The 18,047-nt window shown below is 41.9% G+C and overlaps 1 protein-coding gene across 18 annotated transcripts in view; it reads left to right on the forward strand.

Moving 5' to 3' along the window:
* auts2a (activator of transcription and developmental regulator AUTS2 a) overlaps window positions 1-18,047 on the forward strand; it is a 365,948-nt gene that overhangs the window by 166,859 nt on the left and 181,042 nt on the right. For all 18 annotated transcript variants that reach the window (XM_039778696.1, XM_039778692.1, XM_039778695.1 and 15 more), the window contains one exon: window positions 6,331-6,432. In XM_039778696.1, the coding sequence (XP_039634630.1) occupies window positions 6,331-6,432 (102 nt within the window). The remainder of the gene's footprint in view (window positions 1-6,330; window positions 6,433-18,047) is intronic.

Raw genomic sequence — 18,047 nt, forward strand, 5'->3', positions numbered from 1 at the left:
AAGACGGGCATCTTGTGCTTTATGTAGGTATTTATGAGGCATACGTGACATTCAACAGCAGCTTTGCTATTTCATTTGGCAGCTCCAATAATGCTACTGTGAAGTTTTTCTGTAAAGACACTTGTTTATTTCAGCCAGACTTTCAATAGGCATGTTGAAAAGCAAGGTCCTTCTGCTATTCCTCTCGTACGTTAGGACTGATTGAAATTCCAGAGTGTGGAGAGTGTATTATTGAATATACAGTAGGCTCTATTAGAAGAACCTAGCTTTTTGGTCAAGGCTCGTCAAGAAATGGCAAGACACAATATTGGAAATCCATACTGTGGTAGACCTTTTGAAGAGGAAGTCATTTACAGCTCATTTGCTTCTATATTATCTATTCAGATAGTCAAGTCAGGTTTATTTACATAGCACATTTCATTCATAGGCAATAAATAGGCAAAAATCATGCACGACAAAAACATACAAGATAACATACAAGATAAGTTATTACATATATGGAAGCATTTCAGATAAGATAAAAACAAGGTAAAAAACAAGAGAAAATAGTAGTACACTAAAAATGGAATAAGATAAGTATGTATTATCATTATTAAAAAAAGGAATAATAATGATAAAAATACTGATTCTATGATATGTTTTATAAACTAAAAGCTTGTGAGAAAAGATATGTTTTGTTTTAGTCTGCTTTTAAAAGAAGATACTGTTATTCATGTGGTAGAGAATTCCAGAGAGTAGAAGCCTAATGACTGAAGGCGCCATAAGCTGATTAGAATGGATTCTAGGTATAGTGAGGAGACCTTCACTCGATGATCTATAGGTAGGGTGATCTTCTCTGGCTGTTGACATGTTTTTACTCTTCCAGATAACACGGTTGCTTTGATTAGCTGTGTTAGACAGTTGAGACAGTGCGGCTCTGTTGTGTAGTCACACTCTTAAAGGTGCTCTAAGCGATGTTGGGTAACGTTACTTCTTGTTGACGTTCGAAGTATTTTCAGACAAAACAGAGGCTTGCTCGCCCCTCCCTCCTCCTCATCCCGTCCCCTCCCACTCCCTTCCGTGCTTCCTGAAACAGTCTGGAACACGCACTGTGGAAGTAGCCTACGTGCTAACCCTGCTGCGGTGATAGCTCAACCAACTCCTTCTTGTCTGTTATTGGCTGGAACACTGTTTGTTATGTTTGGTGGTGCAGGTTGGCTCAGTTTGTTTTTGTTGGCGTTTGTGGAGCCTGGGCTGTCTACACAGACTGCATTTTTTTACAGTGTGTTCAGCTAGCGGATAGTGAGGAGATGTTTGCTGTATGTGATGAAAAATGTTGTAGCCTAAAAAATGCGTCAAATCACTTAGAGCACCTTTAATAAGGGCTGCCCTCAACTAAAACACTTTTTTTTGTTTGTTTTTTACTAATTCATGAAATGATTTGAAAAATCTGTCAAATGATTTGTCTTGTGTTGTCTTGAGCCACGTCTCAAAATGTGCAGCTTATTAGACCAAGCATACAGTGCCTTGCGAAAGTATTCGGCCCCCTTGAACGTTTCGACCTTTTGCCACATTTCAGGCCTCAAACATAAAGATATAAAACTGTAATTTTTTGTGAAGAATCAACAACAAGTGGGTCCCAATTATGAAGTGGAACGAAATTCATTGGCTATTTCAAACTTTTTTAACAAATAAAAAACTGAAAAAGTGGGCGTGCAAAATTATTCAGCCCCTTTACTTTCAGTGCAGCAAACTCTCTCCAGAAGTTCAGTGAGGATCTCTGAATGATCCAATGTTGACCTAAATGACTAATGATGATAAATAGAATCCAGCTGTGTGTAATCAAGTCTCCGTATATCAATGCACCTGCTCTGTGATAGTCTCAGAGGTCCGTGTAAAGCGCAGAGCATCATGAAGAACAAGGAACACACCAGGCAGGTCCGAGAGATACTGTTGTGGAGAAGTTTAAAGCCGGATTTGGATACAAAAAGATTTCCCAAGCTTTAAACATCCCAAGGAGCACTGTGCAAGCGATAATATTGAAATGGAAGGAGTATCAGACCACTACAAATCTACGAAGACCCGGCCGTCCCTCTAAACTTTCAGCTCATACAATGAGAAGACTGATCAGAGATGCAGCCAAGAGGCCCATGATCACTCTGGATGAACTGCAGAGATCTACAGCTGAGGTGGGAGACTCTGTCCATAGGACAACAATCAGTCGTATACTGCACAAATCTGGCCTTTATGGAAGAGTGGCAAGAAGAAAGCCATTTCTTAAAGATATCCATAAAAAGTGTCGTTTAAAGTTTGCCAAAAGCCACCTGGGAGACACATCTAACATGTGGAAGAAGGTGCTGTGGTCAGATGAAACCAAAATCGAACTTTTTGGCAACAATGCAAAACGTTATGTTTGGCGTAAAAGCAACACAGCTCATCACCCTGAACACACCATCCCCACTGTCAAACATGGTGGTGGCAGCATCATGGTTTGGGCCTGCTTTTCTTCAGCAGGGACAGGGAAGATGGTTAAAATTGATGGGAAGATGGATGGAGCCAAATACAGGACCATTCTGGAAGAAAACCTGATGGAGTCTGCAAAAGACCTGAGACTGGGACGGAGATTTGTCTTCCAACAAAACAATGATCCAAAACCTAAAGCAAAATCTACAATGGAATGGTTCACAAATAAACATATCCAGGTGTTAGAATGGCCAAGTCAAAGTCCAGACCTGAATCCAATCGAGAATCTGTGGAAAGAACTGAAAACTGCTGTTCACAAACGCTCTCCATCCAACCTCACTGAGCTCGAGCTGTTTTGCAAGGAGGAATGGGCAAAAATGTCAGTCTCTCGATGTGCAAAACTGATAGAGACATACTCCAAGCGACTTACAGCTGTAATCGCAGCAAAAGGTGGCGCTACAAAGTACTAACTTAAGGGGGCTGAATAATTTTGCACGCCCAATATTTCAGTTTTTTATTTGTTTAAAAGGTTTGAAATATCCAATAAATTTCGTTCCACTTCATGATTGTGTCCCACTTGTTGTTGATTCTTCACAAAAAATTACAGTTTTATATCTTTATGTTTGAGGCCTGAAATGTGGCAAAAGGTCGAAAAGTTCAAGGGGGCCGAATACTTTCGCAAGGCACTGTATCTCTGAATTCATATTTCCTGGGGAATTTACAGGACTGACTTATGACAAAAAGGCAAAACAAAGAGGATTTGCTTTAAAATTCCTCCACTTGCTCGCACATAAATGCATTAAATAACTGGTGGATAAGTCCAAGTGTTTAGTGATAGTACTACTGCAATAATGTTTTAAATGCTGACACTTGTAGCTATCAAGTAAAAATTCTTGTCTCCACAGACAATATGACACTTACTTTTTTACTAACACATCTACTTTTCACTCAGGTATGAGTATTTCTTGAAACTCAGACATTACTGGCTCATTAAGGGTTTGAGGGTATTCAGTTGTCAGCACTGGAATATCCAAATAAAGTATGGCAGGAACAGTTTGAATAGTTGCAAGTAACTTAAGTACAAACGTTAAAATTGTTTTTTTAAAAGAATGAATTTTAAGAAATGTTAAATAATTTCTCATACTTGGGGGATGAACGGTTTCATGCTGAGTTTTGAGCTGCTTTCTTCTGAAGCCTCATGCTGACTGCTGATTGAAAACAGTTGTTGATTCTCTACTTCAGTAAATTCAGACTGGTAAGAGAGACAAGAAAAAAAACGTCATCCCTTAACACAGAACAGATTGGAGGAACACAAGACCTCACTGTGTGGGAATTGATGGCAGATGCACTTACTAGTAGTTTAAATGTTTCATTAGATGCTAATGTCTCGCTGTGTCTTTAATTGTTGTGAAATTAGCCTCTGGAATATTCAAACCATCTGTCTGTTATCTTCCTGCAGGGCCAGTTCTTACCCAGGCTGTGCTGATACAGTGAGGTCATTAAATAAATGCATCCGTATGCCTCAACCTGTGTCTTAATTAATGTCTTTATGCTATTGCATTAGTTCGCACCAGTCTGTGGCATCTAGACACACAAACCCACGCACGCATGCCTGCACGCCTGCACACAGACACACACACACACACACACACACACACACACGTCTCATCTCCTTGCCTTAGATCTCTGGGTTTCATTACAGGAAACTAAAGCTGGGTTTAAAAGGCTATAAAAATATAGAGAATGACTTGCACGCTGTAACAAGTTGGAGCGATCAGATCAGCGTTGCTATAGCAGAGGTCACAGAGACTGCCCCCTCCTCCCTGCACCCACACACATAGGCTTCTCGTTTAGATTTATTATCAGACAGCAGGCCATTAAATTTCAACTTCACTTTTTGATGGCACTGGCCACTAGCATTGCCTCAATTTGCTTAAGACATCCATTAATCACGCCATAAAAAGAAATGAATCCATCATCTGTACCTCAGAAAGGGAAGAGCGGATGAAAAAAAAAAAATCTCTGAAGTAATTTAAGGGAGCTCAAGGGGAAATTAAAGGGAACAAGCTGAGGGATACGTTTTCAAATAGCTGTGTAATCAGGTCCCGAGCTATGTAATAACCCTGAAAGATGAGCCGCTCTTTATTGGAATGTCTTTATTAGACATGTTCTTCAGACATTACACAGATTTAAATTTGTGCAAGATTTCGGATTTCATGGAGTACTTTCCCACTGATAAGCCAGGATACAGACGGTGCGATTATGTGGTTTCACTACTGATTAATAAAAGACAAATCTCTACATTTATCCCACACGTGCCTGATTATATTCTTTTTAGCTAACCTATATGAGTTTGGTTTTGGGCTGCAAATATGTGATGCAGCAGCTTTCAGTAAGGTCTGCCTTTTTTTCATAAATGCATGAGTATGCTGGCGTGCGCTGCCCGGTGTTGTTGGCAGGGACACAGGCTGGTTAATAAATATTATAGGTCAACATGTTTTGACGAAGGAGCCACAGACCGGGGTGTAAACAGCGTCCCTCGCCCTTTTTCAAGGATCAGTTCACAGGCCAGGGTGGATGAGATATTATTCCCCTTTTCTCTCCAAAAATATGTAAACTCCCCTAAGACGAGCTGGCATTTACCAGAAAGAGAGAGAAAAAGTGCCCCTGGTTTTTGTGGGAATAAAATGTGTTGGCTGTAATTAGTGCTATCACAGCGCAGGGCATTGGTGTGCATGTGTCTGTGCATGTGCCACATTTGGTTCTTGTGTGCTCTTGTCTCAGCATAGACATGCACTGATGCACACATGTACACACACGTGCACCCACAGAGTCAAACAGGCCCATCAGGCATTCCCAGTGCTCAAACTCTCTTATCACGTTCAGCACTCTGGCCAATCCACCCGCCTTCCACCCATCATGCAATTCTCCCAAGGAATAGGATCCCTTTCACACCGCTAATGGCTACAGAAAAGGGAACATTTTAATTTTAATTACCCGCTCAACTCAAGGGTTCTTTTGGTATTCCCACACCTTGTGCCCTTTCATCACTCTAAATGATGGCGGATACCTGAAATGAGAATACTGAAGGAGAGGTTAAACACACCATATACTGTAGATCTGCCCCTTCCCTCCAGAGCAGGAGAGGTAGGGGAAAGGAGAGTGCCATCATCTTCTAGTCCAAGTCCTTTGTGTGTGCAGCACCGCGCTCTGCTTTTCCTATTAGTTGGCAGAGCAGCCAGTTACGGCACTGTCCCATAAAGCCATCTTTTTATGTGCTTTGAAATGAAACCTGCAGCGTTTGTCTGGTCTGGAAGGAGCAGCATGGGAGCTTCAGAGGACATCAATCGCAGACTTGGGCAAGGAGTACAGACCCCACCTCCTTCCACACGGCTCCGCACTCCCAAGAGTCTTTTATTGTTCTACAGATTTTGAAGGGCCTCAGATGCTCGCGGATTGGCACATCTTCCTCTTTATTCTTGTCATTTTGCTGCATCTCGAACAGAGTGTATAAAGGATGACACTTGCTGAGCTCCTGCTGTCTCGGCATGTGGTGTCTGCTTGGAAAGGATAGTGGCTCCATTTGAAGGTTCTGAAGAGGTCTTTGTCCCTGTTCTCTATTTCGTGGGCTGAGAGGAGTTTCATACTGCGAGATCAGATGGCGTCTATCGTTGGCAAGCGGAGTGATGGCCACTGAATAGGCTCAGAAACATGACAGATTTACAGAGACAGCGCCGCAGCTCCTGCCAGTTCTCACATATTCATGAGGCGATTTCTGTGTGACTCCTTCCCTAGCCAGCGATATCCATGTAAAGCTCTAAACTGCAGTGTTAACAGTTTTGCTTCATGTTGTTAACCCTTGGTCTCCTTGTGTGTTGTGTTTGGCAGCTGAAGCCAGGGCAGAACAACTGTAAGGACAGCGACAGCGAGAGTGTAAGCGGAGAGTCCAAGCCTTCCATCAGGAGCAGCTCCAGAGGCAGGCTGACAGATGTGAGTACATTAACATGCAAGATCCCTGCCTGACAGCTCATACTTCACAGGACCTATTTCAACCTTAAAGCTCTTTTAATATTCCAAAATCTGAGGTCATTACCAGTTCGTACTTTTGTATTTAGTTTACCTAGCACATGGGTTCAGCATTTCAAAGATAGACAAAAAACAAAGACGACAAGATTGGACAGAATAATTGGAACAGAAAATATTGTATCTTCACAAATGATTTTCTATTTATATGCTGTGGTCAGGGTCCTAAGTGTTTGGCAAAACTAGTATTTCAGCAGTACTTTAAGGTGCCATGGGGAGTTCTTGCAAAAAAACAAAAGTTATTGCTTGTGTCGCGTCACCTGCATGCATAGTGTGTCCTTGTACACGTGCACAAACAAACAAAACAGGGAACCACTCATAGAAAAAATGCTCCATAGCGCTACCAGAGGTCAAAAACTCCACAGGCTACCTTTAACAACCATTCTTATAAGAAGATATCAGAAAGACATAAGAGTTGTGGCAGCTGTGACTAGTTTACAGAGCTGACTCCTTATAGTTAACAACCCAGTAACTTCTGGACATGAGTGATATGTAAAGGTTAGAGAGGAAGTGTTACAAGTGGTAAAAGTTCTACTGTTGGTACAAATGTTACATATTTCATTGCTTTAAAACAATTGATTTAAAAGTGATTGTGCTATATTTTACAAGAAAATGTACTAATTTATCATCAAAATAATCTCCTTGAATTATTCATTAGTTGCATTGCTTGTGGCACAACATTTGCCTTAACAAGAAACAGTTTCATGTGGACAGTAAGATACTTGAATACATGCAACTTTATGTCAACTTCCTACTTATCATTACACGTAACAGTACAAGCCTTTCAGAGCTGTTCTACCCTATAGAGCTAGAGAATCAGGTTGGTATAACAAATCAGTGCATGTTCTTTCAGCAATAAAGTTATAAATTGTACTCCAGTTTCATAATTCAAGAGTCATCATGTACCATGTATATGGGACCTTGCACCTTCGGTATGCCGCAGACAAAAGGTAAGTTGTAAATGTGATGTAATCAGTTTTGTCAAGATTTCTTTTGGTGTTGAACCAATACAATTCAGCCTCAGCAGAGCACTTTGTGCTATGTGTTAAATGTCTAAAGTGCACTCTTGGAGTACTTCAGGTGAAGAGCACTATTTGCATCCTGCGTACACCCACGCGCACGCGCACACACACACACACACACACACACACACACACACACTTTTTCTCTCTCTCTCCCCCAGAGGCTCTTTATGACTGGTATAAAAAGGCACTACTTACCCAGGTCCTCATTGCTTGTGGAGGAGCTGAAGGCAAGCATTAACTGACAGAAGAAAGAGCGGCTATGTGTCCCCGCACCCTGTGACATATTCCAAGATGTAAAATGAGCAGGCTCGAGGGACCTTGCTGCCAGACACCCAGCCCTTGCTCTTTGATTTGTGTGGAGAATCCACAGTGAAGCAGTCAGATATCTGGCCATAATTAAAGCTGTCAGTGTGGAAGCGAGCTAGTCTTTGAGAAAGACACGGCCGAACAACTGAAGCAAAACTGATTCTGCGTGTAGCTTTACGATTCTTGACTGGGCATGAAATGGAATAAGTAATTTGATGTTGACAACAGAAATTGAAATGATACTCGTTGATTTCTGTCTGACTGCACTGGGTTTACTGTGCAGTAGTATACCAAGACAAATGTTGCTGAAATAATGGTTTGACATTTAACCTATGCATGGATGCTTCACTGTCATACAGGATGATAAAAGCCTTCAATTTGTCATCTGTTGCGCCATGATGTCTAATAACTTAAACGTTAACCAAATGCTACTACTACAACATAGGTATTTTGTATTTGTATTTATTATAAGGATCCCCATTAGCTGACGCCTAGACGACCAGCTAGTCTTCCTGGGGTCCAAAACAACATTTAATCAGACAATATTAAAACATTTCATATACTAAACATATACTAAAAATAAAAATAAAATAAACTAAATACCACAATATCTGATTACAAAACTAAATAACAAAGAAGAAAAATTACAATTAAAATGAAATATATGCAACAATGCATTATGAAAAACAGTATAATTATATTTAATGGTTCATGCTTAATGTGTGAGAACCGGGTTTCGGTTTTATCTAAATTTGATTACCATGGTCGAATAATTCAAGTGTTATTCTGTTTGCTTTTTACACAACATTGTAGAATAAAGCAAGTCATGTATCAGCATTATATTGATCGCCTTCAGGCAGTTGGAACAACTATCTTTGGTGCTGCAGAGCAGATTTTGATAAAGGGGTTGCATTTGGTTGCTAAACTGAGCTTGATATCAATTGTTATCTTTAAGCGACATGCAAGAATTCATCCGTTTGCATGTAACTATTCTGAAATGTGTTTTAGAGGCCTTTTGAAGTTTCTTTAATCAGTTTGAAATTTCATGATCCTTTGTCTGAATTGGCAATGGTATAATCTGCCTTAGCCTCATTAGCCAACCATTTCCCTCCATTTAGATTACATCGCTTTGATGATTTGGACACTTTGCACACTCATGAAACCTGTTTAAACAGTTACATCATGTTATGGTCTGCCCCTATTACTCTCACCATCACTGTTGCTTATTTCGGTTTGAATATTGTCTGTGAAATCAGTCCCTCAAAGGAATAGAATTTACAGCATCAGCCACTGTGTTTACTTTGAGTAATTTTATTTGAACATTTACCTATTTTCAAAATGTTATAAAAATGTCAGGTTTCCCTTAAGCAGAAAGTGTCTACATTCCCCACTCCCGACTCGTTCTCAGGAAGCATCTATCGCCGCTTCTCTAATCCCTTCCACCTGAGCTGGCATTTCAGCCACTCCGAACACTCTGGAGGACAGAAGGAACAGCAGCCCTGGTTCCACCTGCTTTGTCTGGTCAGAGACTGAGCAGGTCTTCAGGAAGTTGAGCAGCAGGAAGACAGACTTTTTAGACCCCCATGTCACCTTAGATGGTCACAGTGTGTAAGGCTTCGTCTCCGGTCCCCACAAATGTCTGAACAAGTCCCCTCCAGCCGTGCTGTAAAAACCCACTTCACACATCGCAAGAGGTGCAAGTCGTAGCTTTTGTAGCAGAGGTCTGTTCCTCAAACTGAAAGGAGGGGGAACAAGAACATGGAGAGAGTATAAAAAGAAAAAAACTGTTTTACTTGTTCCAGATAAAGGTAGATGTACAGTATGTCCAGGTGATTTATGAAAGCCTGTAGCTTTTTCTCTGCGATGGAGATCAATGTGCTCATTCCACTCAAATGTTCAAGGTGATTGTAACATTGCACAATACAACTGGACCGCTTGTGTGGTTCAGCTGCACAGATGCTCCCTCACAGTGTAAAAACCAAGAAATAAAAAGCTAAATGTAAGTCACTGGTTAGTACCAGGGAGCGGTGTGAGACAGGAGCTACCTTTGACCCAAACTGTTCGTTAGACCCAACAGTTTGCTAATGGTATTTGCTGTAGCACTCCCTTCCCCTCACGGAGCACGGAGCACCACGCTCCGATGAAGCAGATGAACTGAGTTTGCCGACCTGGCACTGGCTGGAAGGGAGAAAGAGGCCAGAGGAGGTCAGGCCTGGCAGTCTCCTCTCTCCCGCTCGCCTTCCCTCCTCACTCCGTCCTGCCAGCTCATTAAGGTCTACAAATGGCACATCAGCTCGGCTGTCTTTGCCTCAACCCCAAACCCCAGCTAAATTGGCAGGCTTAGCCGCATTTGCTCTGAAGCGCCGGGTTCCCTTTTGGGTTTGTTTGAAGCCAACATTGTAGCCATCCCCCACCTCCCCCACCCCACCCCTTCAGTCTGGGTGGCAGGCAGAGGGAGTCTGCTGGATCAGGGAGGGCAGGGAGCTTGGGATGAATCACTCCCGTTTAGTCTCTGCGGCAAGGGGTGAAACGCCATCATTACCCGGCTGCCTATCAAATAAATTGGCAATTACGGGCTTGGGATTGCGAGTAAACAGCATGTTACTCCTTTTTTTCCACCCAAGGCTCTTGATGAGAGGCGGGTGCATTAGAGAGAAGCTCCGGAGTACTGGGTCAGAGCCCGCCAGTCAGTGTTGGCCGGCCTGATGAGAGGCACAAGAGACAGACTATAATGAATGCACCCCTATATTTCAGTGGGCATTTTAATCATAAGCCAAAGCTTCCTGTTGTATTCTGCTTTAGCTGTTCTACTGAGTAAATTCTGCAAGTTGAATTGAAACAGATGCAATGCTGTCTAATGCTTTTGGACAACACCTTCATATAGTACATTGTGTGGAATACCCTCCTGTAACATTGGGTAATGGTTTGTGTGTTGGCCTGGTTAGATGGGTTGTAACATTATTATTAATACTAGCACTTTATTGGTGTTAGTCCAGACAGTTTTGCGTGCTGTTTTTTTCAGACTGAAATGAAAATGTGAAAATTGTGGGTTCCTGAAATCCATACTTGTGTGTCCTGGCTCCTCTCACAAGAGAAGGTTTTCTTGCGGTGAGGTCTTGGAAAGTTGTTTTGTAATGAAACATCTGGAAGTGATATTGTTAAAAGTCAAGCACATCGTCTTCCTGTGCTTTTGAAGCGGTTTCAGCCCAAACACAGCTAAAGTCTCTCTTATGGCTGGTAAAACTGCACTCCGTTATTACTGGCTTTCCACTGAAAACATGACAGCCTATTCAGAATCCTGTGTGCATGTGGTGAAACCATTTCAAATACTCAAATTACAGCTTTTGGAAACGGATTAATGTCATAAAGTATATTTGTTGTTGTAAAAATCACTATAATGATTAAATGTGCTGGAGCATGCCAAGACTGCACATAATATTTTGTCCTTGACCTCCGAGTACAGTCTTTTCCATAAGCTTCTTGTCTGAACTGAATCTCACTGTCCAAGTGAACTGCTTATGTAATCCCACCTCCTCAGTACATTCTCCAATTATTTCCTGACACTCTGATGTAAATGAGGTCGCAGTCTCCCTACATGTCCAGATATGCTGGCCAATTTGCTCCAACATAGAACTTGTAATTGCTTGCATCAATTATCCGTCTCTTTCTCTCTCTGCCTTTCAATAATTTGAAATGTTTCCTATTAGAGACAAGCATTTAGATATGGAAGTAGGAATGCTGTACCTATAATTAGCTCATTATCATGGGATCGTACTGCTGAGGCTCCAGTGTTTGCATAGTGACAGTGTGAAATGAGCAGCAGATGCAGTGTGGGGATACTTGAAAGTCTTTTTGACTGTTTATCGGGCTTTCAGCAGTGAGGTAAATAAGTCAGGACAGATTAAAGGACTAAAGACAATACAAATACAAATATAGTACAGTATTTAGTATCCTATCCTGGTGTCCAGATGTACATAGCAGGGACAGAATGGCAGTCAACTGGATAACCCTACAAAACTACACATCATATAGACAAACAAACAGACATAAAGCAGATGACTGCATACCCGCACATGTAGTCATCTGGGAGGGGGGGGAAATGATCAAACTGGTATCTGACTGGTATCTAATAGGAGAAGTAAGTGCGTTTTACTGTTAAAATCTAAAAAGCATCCACTTCTGTGATCATACATGAACCCATTTAAAGCACAAGGGTTTGACAGGATGACTCACTCTTTGATTCATGCCATCTGGCGTTCCTATTAATTCATAAGGAACACCTGGTACGCATAGTAGAACATTTTCTTCCCACTAGCTACCTAACTTTATCTCAATTTCCTGTGTGCTGAAAAGATCATGTCCACAATAAGAGCTGTACACCTTATTTTTTCTCATTCATTATGCCAGGTTCTGTTGTTCACTGCACAGTCGGCTTGCCAGAGGATCCAGAGACGAGATCACTTGAATTGCCTACACCTTTGACTCTAAATCAACCTGATGAATAGGCTGTCTCCTAGGAAGTGGCCAGACATGCTTATTACCACCTCTGGCACTCCAAATCAAGCCCCCTTTTCTCTCTTTTATTTCTCTTTCCCATTTTCTCTCACATTGCCTGCAGTCGGATGTCAGAGACAGATTGTGACACTTTGTGACATGACAGTCGGGCAAAATTATGCTGCGCCTCCATTGCCCTGCCAGTACCCCAACAGCCGGATGTCCGTCAGGGGCCTGTGAGACGTTCTCCTGGATGGCTTGTCTCTACAACTGCTTGGGGCACGCCTTGCGCTCTATCTACGTTCACAAGTGTTTAACTCAGACTCGGCTACATCTCCTCTCCAGAAATCTAATTAGAATGAGAGAAGCACAGTGTGATTGTGTGCAGTGACCTCTGAGCAGCCCCCAGGTTGAGAATACATGGCACTAGTTTATCTCTGCTAATTATTTACCACACCCAAAGGCCTTGAACACAAAATAAAATAAGAGGAATCAGAGGAACATTGTGACCTTTACTGTTGTTATGTTACTGTACGCCAAGCAAAATAAGTCTCTTTAATTGTTGAAATTGATACAGAGCAAGGTTGGTGGGGTAAATACTGTTCATGCTGATGCTGACTCAATGCAATCCCTCAGTGCTGTGGATGATAAATCTAGTCTCATGGAAGATTAATGGACTGGAGAAGTGGTGTTGAATGTCATTGTTGAAGGTTGAAAGTATTGAGCGCCTGAATCCTATCCATATGTTTTCAGGAATGACATAAATAGGCTCAGCCGGAATCCATTTTGACTTATCAAGCTTAAACCGGTGCCAGAGCCACGCGATACTTGCCAAGTATTCAGGCTCTGAGGCTTCCAATAACAAATCCTATTCCACATAATTTCCACTGAAATTGGCCATGGCCATGCGCTGCCACCCTGTTTTTGCTTTTGCTGTGCGTCTCGCGGCTCTTGGCTACGTATCACGTCCGCATTCCCTGTAACCCAAACCCCGTAGCCCCAATTTTTGATGTCATACCGGGCTCTGGCGAGGGAGTCTCTCTGCTCTTTGTTCCAGCCTTTTCAGCGTGGAGCCTGTTCCGGTGGGGTAAGTTGAATAAGTGGAGCCCGGAGGAATCTCTACAAAGGTCTCGCTCTGATTGGATGCAGCAGAGCCCAAGGAGAGAGCACCGGTTGCCATAGCAATGAGAGCAATGTGGGAACTGGCTGCATGAAGGAGAAAGGGGAAGTGGTGCTTTCTTTTGTGATGGGAGGTCTTCATCGACTGACATTCCTCTTTATGAATACACACTAGCCAACACACACATAAACACAAATACACAAGGGCACACAAACGGTATTACACGCACCTTTTTACCCCCCAAGGAGAAGCTGAGCTAGACTGCATACTTCAATCACAATGGCCTGGTAGGGGTGTACTCGGGCCCAAGCTGGGAGCCAGAGAAAACACAATCAGACACTCCAGGAGTCCAGAACCATCTCCCCCTCATAAACATGATTACTGGCCATTCACTGCTACATATCGCTTACCTCTCCTAAGCCAACAAATCATTCTTACCCTCTCTCCTGGCTCATCACAGCCACTATAAACAAAGAAATGACAGAAATATCTGTGTAAGATGTTGTAATTCTTTAACCCATAGCATTCAGTCCACATGAATATCCAAGGGGTGATGCAAACCTCTCCAAGGACCATATGTTTGTGTTCATGTGTGTGTTTTATATATGTGAGTCCCTGGTGTGTGTATGTTTATACCACAGAGTTTAGCTGCGGGGTTTAGAAGCTGTGTGGGAGGGTTGAGTTTTGTGTGTGTGTGTGTGTGTGTGTGTGTTGTGTCTAGTCTTGTTGAGTTTGTTTGTTATGCACAAGGGGGCTGAGAATGCTGTACTGGGATTACACAGGAAGGCCTGCTGATTCACGAACCCGATCTGTCATGTCTATAGGCCAAACACAGCAGTTTAATATACATCTTCTCTCATGCGTGTGATCCTGCTGTTTTTGACAGCTGAACTAAAAAATGAAATGGAATCATAAGGTACCTAGAGAATCTAGAGAGCTCTGCCGCTCTCCATAAACAAAATGCCTTTTAGTTATGCAGCAATATGTGTGATCAAGCTTTTCATCAGCTTTGTTGAGGTGACTTCTCGTATTTCTGTAAAAAATGTCACAAAATCATAAGTCTTAATTTATAGCAATAAAAAACCTATTTGATATATAACAAGGAGATGTACGATGATCTACAATGCTAAAAAGAAATGTGTCAGACAAAATCTGTTTCACAGATTTAAGTGTTCCACAATTTTTGTGCACTAAAATACTTGTTACGACCCGGCTCTTAGGCCACAACAAATAGGAGACACACCATGATAATGTTTTACAAACATATACTTTATTAAACCAAATCAAACCAAATTAGACCAAATGAAAGGATCATTAAGGTGTGGGGTGTTGTTGTCAGTATAGCCAGTGGTGTAAATGTGCATGAGTGATGGATGTGGAGTGTAAAGTGCAGACCCAGCATACAGATGGACTAAAGCAACATAACCAAACCAACGGAGGGAGCCAGAATATTAGAAACTGAAGATAATGCAGTCCAGTACAACACAACTATGGCTCCAAGAATGAACAAAAACTGAGTATTATAAACTTTGTAAAGGTAGAATTTATTCCATGATATTGCACAAATGTACCTAATGAAGTGGCCACTAAGTGCAAGTTGCAGGGTACAAAATGTAAGCTTCAAAGTGCAGATAAACGCCAGACTTAGTAGGTAAATACAGGATGGTAAAACTGTGATATTGCCAATGATGCCAAAGTTACTTTAGTTAAAACCTCAGTTATGTGCACACCCAAATGTGTGCTGTTACTTACCTGCAGGCTTACCTGCTTAACATTTTAAAGCACTGCTTTCAAATGGGAAACTAGGGGAAAGTACTGTATAGTGATAATAAGCATGGGAATTGTGTTAGGAAGTGTTACACAGAACAGCGATGCCACACTCACAATCTGAGAACATATTGCTATTATGTTTTGCATGTGCTTTGAATTGAGCCCATGTTTTTCTTTTTGACAGACTACACTGTACAACACTGTGCATCATAGCCATTCTTTTCCCTTGTGCTGGAGAAGGGCATGTTCTGTCTTATTCAAGGCCTGTGCGTCTGACAAGATTACTGTGAGGCATTGGATGTCACATCACTTCTATTTCAGTAGCAAGTGCAATTTTCCTTAAACCACAAAGCAACAGCGCCAACAAAAACTATATATATATATATATATATATATATATATATATATATATATATATATATATATATATATATATATATACTGTAGATAGATAGATGGACAGACAGACACACAGATATACCAAGAAAGACAGAGAGATAGTGCCGCTGGAATTACAGTTGCGGAAGATTATTCCAGAGACATTATTTCCCCCAAGTCGTGGGCTTAAGTCAAATTTGGAAGAGAAATGAAATTGCCAGCAGTGAAAAACCAGACTAGGTAGGAGTTCATGAGTAGAGAAATAACATTTTCATTTGTTTCTGCCCCAGTGGGAGACGAGGAGCCTTTCAGTAAATAGAGACAGCTATGAGAAATGATTTTTTTGGTTGGTGGAATATTGTTTTAACGTGCACTTATCCATCTGCAATCTAGATGTCAGGCCTCAGGAATCCACAGGATGGCCATTCGACTGTTGTCTTCATGGCACACAAGTGTTGGCCTCGTCTCGCCTCCAATTGTCTGTTAGTGTCCCATTTCCAGTGGTGATTCAGTCCTATATGTGGTCTTTTTTTAGGAGCCACCAGCTGATGCTACAGTACACTTTGGAATTCAGGATTTTTTATATTGAGCTTTGCTGTGAATTGAAATAAAAAATTCCATCCTGGCTTCTGAGATTGTCATTTTCCCGTGCACAAGCTAGTAGAGGTACAGAATTATTTGTTCCACTGCAAGATAATAAATCAAGTATGGGATCAGAGATTGGCACATGGTATCAGTTTTAGTAGATTTTTTTTTTTGCCAGCACTGTCCCATTGTGTTTCTCTTTGTTTTGTGTTTTGGAGCCCAGTTTGCCTGAGGTAACAATGTGTCACAATCCACTCTTGCTTTGTTTGTGGTGTCAAGATTGTCTTAACTTGTCACATGCATTGTACGCCTTGCTTTATCTTCACTATCACTTGATATCTTTGTCTTTTCATATTCGGGCTACTGTACTGTTGTGCATGTCTGACAATAGTGCACATGCACCTGGATAAATGGTCATGCTGTATCATCCTGGTTAAGTGTTATCTGGTTTCAAAGAGATATCCAGGGGATTATTAGGGGATTACTTACCACTTCCGTAAACTGCAGCTGTCCACTTCTGTGAGATGTCTGATCAATGATTGTGTTTCTATATACGTTGGCTCCCTATTGAAGTTATTTATATGGTGCATTACAATTCATGATTAATCTGCAGGAGCAAAGCTTTGATCCAGAGCTGTCAGCGAAGATGTACTCCCAGGTGATTACGTCTACTTCCTGTCATCCACTGTCAGCCAGCACATAAAGCACTTGTCACATGGCCCATTCTGATTATGGTTGATATTGACACTGGAATTGAATAAATGTACGCAATGAAAAGATTAGTGTTTCCCAAGAGACGTGCATCCCCCTGCTGCATTCCTTGCTGATGAGGCTCGCTGAGCATTTTCAGAGACTCGTTTAATACATGCAAATCCTATCTCTACATAATGTCTAAATAGAAAAGATGGATGAAGATTAATCTGCTGGCCATCTTAAATGGAACAGTAGTGATCTCACAGTAATGCAGGGATGAAATTGCACTTAGGCCTTTTGTTGAAAAAAATGTGCATAATTGCAAATTCGCTCCACTTTGCATTGCATATGTAATGGTCGAACCCTGCCATTAAATATTGCGGATCCGAGCCCTCAAGAGCAGGCATTTTGCTCTGATAAAGTGACATGGTACAGAAGGGATTTGTCTCAATCTTCTTCCCCACCTACAAATGTGGGTGGAATGATGTGTGCACCTGGTTTTTTGTGTCCCTTTGTCTTCAGAAGCACACCGTTATATTTGACAGTACAGTTTGTTGTAGTGCACGGATGTAAAATCTTCTGTAAACTCATTAGATGATTGGATCTGACCTGTTTAAAGGGAGTCACATCAGCTGTGTTTGGGTAGCGGTGAGAGGTCAGAGGGCAGCGCAGGGCCACATAGTACAGGGGATTGGATGGGATTAACCTTGGCCTGCCCCTTTGGCCCCAGGCCCAGATGGGCCAGGAAGAGTGGAATTAGCCAAGCCAGGCAGGGCCATCTGATTCCAAGCCCTCATCCAATTACTGCCTTATCTGCTGGCCAAATGAGATCAATGCATGGAGGGCAGGGAGACCTGGCAGGCTGGTGAAGGTGCGATAATCAGCAGCAGGGAGCACGGCACTTAACTCCCCTATGTCCCTGAAAGAGCCAGAGCATGTGTTAGGAGCACCACTCACTGCCATTAGCTCCCTGCGCCTGCTGGAGCCTGACCTGCACTTTGCATGAGGACAACCTGGTGTAGTGCATTTAGGCATCTTGGCTTTTTGTGTTCAAGTACTGCACTTAGGAAGATGAATAATGTGCATAATTACAGTTTTACCTCTTATCCTTGGTTTATCTACCCAGCAGATTACACTGGCTAAAAGGTAGA

Source organism: Perca fluviatilis, chromosome 16 (genome assembly GCF_010015445.1).
Source record: "Perca fluviatilis chromosome 16, GENO_Pfluv_1.0, whole genome shotgun sequence".
In the NCBI taxonomy this organism is placed as follows: domain Eukaryota; kingdom Metazoa; phylum Chordata; class Actinopteri; order Perciformes; family Percidae; genus Perca; species Perca fluviatilis.